At 43.9% G+C, this 7,581-nt stretch overlaps 1 protein-coding gene across 1 annotated transcript; it reads right to left on the bottom strand.

Moving 5' to 3' along the window:
- Window positions 1–5,831: 5,831 nt before the first annotated feature.
- On the bottom strand, window positions 5,832–7,364 carry LOC138899845 (uncharacterized). Its single transcript, XM_070186542.1, has 4 exons — window positions 7,316–7,364; window positions 7,006–7,244; window positions 6,862–6,948; window positions 5,832–6,755 (listed from the first exon to the last, which is right to left on the bottom strand). The coding sequence occupies exons 1-4, from the start codon at window positions 7,362–7,364 to the stop codon at window positions 5,832–5,834; spliced, it is 1,299 nt and encodes a 432-aa protein (XP_070042643.1).
- Between the last annotated feature and the right edge of the window lie 217 nt (window positions 7,365–7,581).

Here is a 7,581-nt window from a genome sequence, read left to right as displayed (position 1 = left end):
TGTGGAAGGGTTTTCATCCATAGCAGCCCCGTTGACTAGATTGCCCCATTCAGGTGGTCAAACGAGTGTGAAGCGAGCTTTTAGAAGTTCAAGACAGCTTTGACTATGGCACCGGTTCAGGATCTTATACAGTATATTGTGACGTATCTCGTATTGGTCTGGGTGCGGTATTTATGTAAGGTGGCAAGGGTATTGCATATGCTTCACGGCTGCTGAAGGTTCACGAGAAGAATTATCCTGTTCATGATATAGAGCTGGTAGCCATTGTTCACGCGTTGAAGATTTGGAGGCACTATCTTTACGGCGTGCCATGTGAGGTATTCACTGATCATCAGAGCTTACAGTGTTTGTTCAAGCAGAAGGAACTCAATTTGAGGCAGAGGAGGTGGCTGGAGCTATTGAAAGACTATGAAATCACCATATTGTATCATCCCGGGAAGGCCAACGTGGTGGCCGATGCTTTGAGTAGAAAGTCAGTCAGTATGGGTAGCCTTGCATATATTCCAGTTGGTGAGAGACCGTTTGCATTGGATGTTCATACCTTGGCCAACCAGTTTGTGAGGTTAGATATTTCTGAGCCCAGCCGTATTCTAGCTTGTACAGTTGCTCGGTCTTCTTTGTTTGAGAGCATCAGATATCGGCAGGATGACGATCCTCATTTGCTTGTCCTTAGAGACACAGTGTGGCACGGTGGTGCCAAGCAGGTTACTATTGGAGATGACGGAGTTTTGAGGATGCAGGGTCGTATTTGTGTGCCTAATGTGGATGGACTTCGTGAGTTGATCCTTGAGGATCCCCACAGTTCCCGGTATTCTATTCATCCGGGTGCCGCCAAGATGTATCAGGACTTGAGGCAGCATTATTGGTGGAGGAGGATGAAGAAAGACATAGTTGCATATGTAGCTCGGTGCCTAAATTGCCAGCAGGTAAAGTGTGAGCATCAGAGACCTGGTGGTTTACTTCAGAAGATAGAAATTCCTGAGTGGAAGTGGGAGCGTATCACTATGGAGTTTGTTGTTGGACTCCCACGAACTCAGAGGAAGTTCGATATAGTTTGGGTCATTGTGGACAGGCTGACCAAGTCAGTGCACTTCATTCCTGTGGCAGTTACCTATTCCTTGGAGCGGTTGGCTGAGATTTACATCCGGGAGATCGTCCGTCTTCACGGCGTGCCCGTGTCTATTATATCAGACCGAGATACGCAGTTCAGCTCGCACTTCTGGAGGGCAGTATAGCGTGAGTTGGGTACGCGGGTTGAGTTGAGGACAACATTCCATCCTCAGATGGAAGGGCAGTCCGAGCGCACTATTCAGACCTTGGAGGATATGTTCCGTGCTTGTGTCATAGACTTTGGAGGTTCTTGGGATCAGTTCTTGCCCTTTGCAGAGTTCGCCTACAACAACAGTTACTAGTCGAGCATTCAGATGGCTCACTATGAGGCATTATATGGTAGGCGGTGTCGGTCACCAGTTGGGTGGTTCGAGCCGGAATAGGCTCGATTGTTGGGCACAAACTTAGTACAGGATGCCTTGGATAAGGTCAAGATTATTCAGGATCGACTTCGCACAGCTCAGTCCAGGCAGAAGAGTTATGCTGACCGTAGAGTTCGTGATGTTGCATTTATGGTCGGAGAGAGAGTGTTTCTTTGGGTATCACCCATGAAGGGTGTAATGAGGTTCGGAAAGAAGGGCAAGTTGAGCCCTAGGTATATCGAACCTTTTGAGATTCTGGAGAGAGTGGGAGAGGTGGCTTACAGGCTTGCGTTGCCACCTAGTTTAGCAGTTGTTCATCCGGTATTCCATGTGTCCATGCTTCGAAAGTATCACGGCGATCCGTCCCATGTGTTAGATTTCAGCTCTGTCCAGCTGGACAAAGATTTGACTTACGAGGAGGAGTCGGTGGCAATTCTAGCCCGGCAAGTTTGCCAGTTGAGATCAAAGAGTTACCCCTCAGTTCGAGTGCAGTGGAGCGGCCAGCCTATTGAGGCAGCTACTTGGGAGTCCGAGTCCGATATGCGGAGTAGATATCCCCACCTTTTCACCAGCCCAGGTACTTTTCTATGTCTGTTCGAGGACGAACGGTTGTTTTTGAGGTGGATAATGTGATGACCCAAAAGGTCATCTTATGTCTTAGAACTCGAATCTGCGCTCTTAAGCCTTAAAAATCTCATTTTTACCCTCCTCGATTTGCGTGCATAGTCCGAGCAGGTTTCCGAAAAGCTTTTATGTTAAAAATTGATAAAAATTAGAATTTATGCCTTAAAAGTTGATTTTAATTGACTTCGGTCAATATTTTTGGTAAACGGGCCTGGATCCATGTTTTGACGGTCCCTGTGGGTTCGTATCGAATTATGAGACTTGGGCGTATGCCCGAAATCGATTTCGGAGGTCCCTAGCTCAAGTTATGAATTTTTGATGAAAATTAAAAGTGTGGAAATTATTTGTTTTTAAGAATTTATTGATGTTTGGCATTGTTAGTACCGGGTCCGTATTTTGGTTTCGGGGCCCGGTACAGGTTCATTATGATATTTAAGACTTGTCTGTGAAATTTTGTGAGAAACAGAGTTGATTTGACGTGATTCGGACGTCCAGTTGAGAAAATAGCAACTTTAAAGTGTTCTTGAGAATTTCATTTGATTTGGTGCTAAATTTAGAGTTCTAGGTGTTATTTTGGCCATTTGATCTCGCGAGCAAGTTCGTATGATGTTTTTAGACTTATGTGCATGTTTGGTTTGGAAGCCCCGAGGGCTCGGGTGAGTTGAACTTTGGAAATCTGGTTTTTTCTACAGAGTCTGGGTTCTGGCATGTCCTTCTTCGCGTTCGCGAAGGTACTCTCGTGAATGCGAAGAGTAAACTAATGAGGCAGGGATTTCTTCTTCGCGAACGCAAAGGCTTGGTCGCGAATGCGAAGCGATGGGGGCGTTACCCTTCGCGAACGCGACAAGCCCATCGCGAACGCATAGTGTTAGGCATTGGGGAGGGGGAGTCAGTCGTTCCTTCATCGCGAACGCGAGCAATGCCTCGCGAACGCGAAGGCCAGGGGGGAGTAACCATTGCAAACGCGAGCTGGGTCTCGCGAACGCGAAGGCTTGGCAGCCAGTACCCTTCGCGAACGCGGCAGTGCTCTCGCGAACGCGATGAACACTGTCGCCCAGCACTTAACAGAATCCAAAAACGGGATTTTAGCCATAAATTCATTTTTCTCAAAAACCAAATGGTGTGAGGCAATTTTTCAAGAGTCATTTCTTCCCCAAAGTGTTGGTAAGTGATTCTAAATCATTTTCTTTCAATTACCCATTACATTTCTTGAATTTTCAACCTAAAATCTAGAGTTTTCATGGTAGAATTAGGGGTTAGGGTAGAAACTAGGAATTTCGGGAATTTGAGGATTTAGACCTCAATTTCGGGTCGGATTCTAAAATCAATTATATATTCGGGCTCGGGGATGAATGGGTAAATATATTTTGGTCCGAACCTCGGGTTTTGACCAAGCGGGCCCGGGGTCGATATTTTTTGACTTTTGGGAGGAAAAATTGGGAAATTTAACTTATGCAATATAATTAATTCCTTTAATAATTTTTGATATTATTGAGTCATTTTTGAATAGATACGAGTGGTTTGGAGGTGAAATCCAAAGGAAAAGCTGTGATTGAGAATTAAGTATCCTTTGGAGCGAGGTAAGTCTCGTGTCTAACTTTGGCTTGAGGGAATAGGTATTATGTGTTCATTTGCTACGTGTTTGGTTGTTAAATACGATATATAGGAGAGGTGACGAGCATCTATGCCTCGTTGTCGATTCATAGCATGCGAGTGAAATTCTATTCTTGTCTATTTTGTAGCCTTAAATTCTACTATCCATGCTTAGCGGGTTATTTGAAATGTTGGGTGACTCATATCTGGTTTCACTGAGATTTGGTAACTTTCGAATATTGATTCAAGGTTGAGATTACATTGTGCTATTGATTATGGGTAAAATACTGGTTTCTTTGTGATACTCTTATCTATCCATTGTTATTATTTCTGTGATTAGTGAGGAGGAGTGTAAAGTACGAAGGGTGATGCCGTGCATGCATTATTTATATTGTGAGGAAGAGTGTAAAGCACGAAGGGTGATGTCATGTACATTATGAGAGGTTTAAAGCACGAAGGGTGATGCCGTATATATTATGAGAGGTTTAATGCACGAAGGGTGATGTCGTGCCGTTCTATTTATTTTTGGTGAGGTTGAGAGTAAAAGCACGAAGGGTGATGCCGTGCAGTTTTCCTTGCTGTTTTAATTGCTCAATTTGTTTAAGGATTTTCGGTTTAATTTTGTCTTTTCATTATTCTCTCTCTCTCTATGTTGTATTCCCCCGCTGTATGTTCCATTCCCATTATCTCTATGTTATTTCTTTATTTACTGTTGTGGCCACTAGTAGGATTATATTGTTCAGGTTATATGTGGGTGTCTTGTCCTAGCCTCATCACTACTTCGTCGAGATTAGACTCGACACTTACCAGTACATGGGGTCGGTTGTACTGATGCTGCACTCTGCACTTTCTGTGCAGATTTTGATACCGGCTCAGATTGATCAAGATTTGCTATTGGTCCGCTGTCCGGAGACTCAAGGTAGATCTGTCGGCATTACAAACCTTGAAGTACCCGTCTATCTTTTATGTCCTACTTTTTTCTTTCATTCAGACAGTTGTATTTATTTCAGACTATTACTTGTAGTAAATTCTAGAATGCTCGTGAATTGTGACTCCAGATCCGGGTGGTAGTAATTAATACAGTTTTATGATATTCCGCACTTATTATATTTTATCTTAGTTAAATATTGTTATTTACTGAATGGAAATAAGGAATTGGTTTAATGATTTTCTAACGTTGGCTTGACTAGCAAGTGAAATGTTAGGCGCCATCACGGTCCCGTCGGTGGGAAATTTCGGGTCGTGATATTAGGTTTTTTTGGCAAGGTTTTTAACAAGGCAGCAACGGAAAGCATTCTACGAAGTAGTTTTCAACAGCATCGATAAGACCTTTAATAGCAAGGCACACAAGCGAAGAACCACTCTAGAGCGGTTAGATAATCTTTGGCTCGATAGCAAAATTCCCACTGGGAAATTGAGTTTGCTATCAAGCAAAGGTTACCCGACCATTCACAACTGCAAATCACTAGAGGATTGTTAGATATTCTTTTGCTCGATAACATAAATTCCTGAGGGGAAGTGAAGTTTGTTACCGAGCTGAAGATTGTCTAAGGTGCAAAACTTCCAGTGTTCCAATTCGAATTCTTCGCATTCGAACACTGGGGGGAATGATATGAGGATATGGCAACAATTATTGCCACGTCAACCGAAATACGAAAATCAAAAACATAGTTGTATCATCGGGACCGGGGACTGCGCGGTCAACCCTTGTAGAAACAAGTTGTACAAGTCAGCCACAAGAAATGGCAATTGTTTTTAGCATAACGAATGCTTATGTACTTTTTGAAAACGGAAGGAATAAAGTAAAGTCCTTTTATTTTTCATCTTGTTTCTTGTCTGAACGATAAATTGATTTTATCATTTGAAAGATAAACAAGTACATCAAATGCTACTGCCGTAATGGACTGGAGACGTCCTCGTCAAGAGCACCGTAAACATAAGAGGGCCCTATCTTAGAAAAACCCTCACGATAAAGGGTTGATTTCGGAAGAACTTGTGCCCGAAATCCTGATGATTTTGGGGGGAAAATACACCCAAGGCCTTACATAGTAAGACGCAAACAGTAAAACTTGCGCAGAACACTTAAGCAAAAAGAATGCAAAGATTAAAACTTGCATAAATGTTCAAACAAAAAAAAAGGACTCATGCAATACTTGAGCAAAAGATGTCTTTATTCACAATAAATGTGCTGAAATGGCACATATACAAAAGTTGGTAAAAGAAAGGAAAAGCTAAACTGCTGCATCTCCTGAACCCGGAGGAAGAGAAGTGTTCGCGCCCAGGGAAAGTGGGTAGATCCACCGATGGCTCAACATATTGGCCCTTATCAGTTTGGCCTTCAACATCTTCCCTTTCCGGTTCCTCTTCAGTTTCTGAAGTTTCAGAACCAGAACCAGAAGAACCGGAAGCATCAGGCCCTGCCGGGAGACCCCTGTTAGCAGCTGACTTAAGCTCACGAGCCATAGTGATTTCAGTATCAGAGTCAATGATACCCGCTTTAGCTTCTTCCAAGATTTTTCTCGTCATATTGTACATAATATAAGTTTTCTCAAAAACGAGGGAAGTCGCTCGGTGCCTAAGTTCTTTTTTGAGTTGGATAACGTCGGCAGAAAGGTTTTCTCGGGTGGATCTAATGGACTTAAGGCTAACGTCGAGTTCGTGGACAGTAGAGCTGAAAATTCTATTATGCTCAATGGTCTTTTTGTACTTCTCCTCTAATTGGGCATATTTCACACCCGCAACAGAAAGCTCTTCAGTTTTGGAGTTCAAGCTTGCCTCTAGGTTGGTCAATCTCTCAGTAGAGGTAGCTTTGCGATCGGTTGCAACAAAAACGACACTATGGACTTCAGCCCATTTGGCCTTGGCCTCATCAAATTGAACCCTCAGTGGGCCAATCTCTTGGCTAGGAGTTTCCACTTCTTGCTCGCTTTGCTGCAAACAAGCCTCCAACGCAACGGCCTTAGCAGCTTTGGCTTCCAATTCTGAGAGGCGAGCAATAGTTTGCTCCCGCTCGACCAAACGTTGATCCCGTGCGGAGGTAAGTTCTTCTTTTTCCTGAATCAACCCCTAGAGGCCCTAAAAAGCAAGAAAATTGGCCTAAAAAAAAGAAAGGAAAATTCAGGATATTTTCAGTAAAAAATAGAAGAAATGACAAAAGAAGTGAAGAACGTACTGCTGCGGCGTTGTGCATAGCATTTTTCAACAAGAACTCTCCCGAGAGAGACTGTATCTTTTCCCAATCTTTTTCTGAAGCCAAAGGCTTCAAATAGTTAGCAAGTTCCACCGGACGGGAAAACAAATTTCATCCGGTGGAGACTGAGAGAGTAACGCTCCTCCTCCGTTGCAGATCTTCTGAGGTGGAAGCATAATTTTGCCACAAATTCCCATGAACTGGGGACTGGGGGAGAAGAACACCCTTTTCTCGGACAGATGCAGCCGGTGGAGATGATGTAGTAGTTGCTGGTAGAAGCGTTCGTGAAGGTGGAGATGATGCAGCAGTTGCTGGTGTTGGCGAAGATGGAGATGAAGTTAATGGTGTTGAAGGGTGAGAAGCAGCTATGACAAACGCAGTGCTGGTTGCTCATCAACTGAAGACGGCAGGGACCCGGTACTCAGCCCCACAATACCGGGTGCAGCGACTGGGATCCAGAAGTAGGAGTTGGCATTTTCCACCATTTCATACTCCGCCCAGAGCGCCGAGACATCATCCTCGGTTGGTGTAACTAATTCAATAGATTGAGTGGTCTGTTAAGTTGAGGAAGGTCGTCGTCTTCTATGTAGAGAAGCTCCCTCCTTTATGGCTTCTCCATCATCGTCAATCATCACGGTATCTATGGCCGGTCTGGGTGGAGGGCTCGTCACCACGACTTTCTGAGATGACTCGAGGGCAGCA

This window comes from Nicotiana tomentosiformis, chromosome 10, assembly GCF_000390325.3.
Source record: "Nicotiana tomentosiformis chromosome 10, ASM39032v3, whole genome shotgun sequence".
Lineage (NCBI taxonomy): Eukaryota > Viridiplantae > Streptophyta > Magnoliopsida > Solanales > Solanaceae > Nicotiana > Nicotiana tomentosiformis.
The sequence above is the reverse complement of the archived record's forward strand: the minus strand, read 5'-3'. Positions and strand labels throughout refer to the sequence as shown.

What these genes read in the sequence shown, in the direction of transcription:
- LOC138899845 (XM_070186542.1), bottom strand. Translation starts at nt 7,364, where the DNA reads ATGGTGGAAAATGCCAACTCCTACTTCTGGATCCCAGTCGCTGCACCC. An exon ending in GATCCCAGTCGCTGCACCCG is followed by an intron (nt 7,245 to 7,315) that starts GTATTGTGGGGC and finishes CGTTTGTCATAG; the next exon opens with CTGCTTCTCACCCTTCAACA. An exon ending in GGAGGAGCGTTACTCTCTCA is followed by an intron (nt 6,949 to 7,005) that starts GTCTCCACCGGA and finishes AACTATTTGAAG; the next exon opens with CCTTTGGCTTCAGAAAAAGA.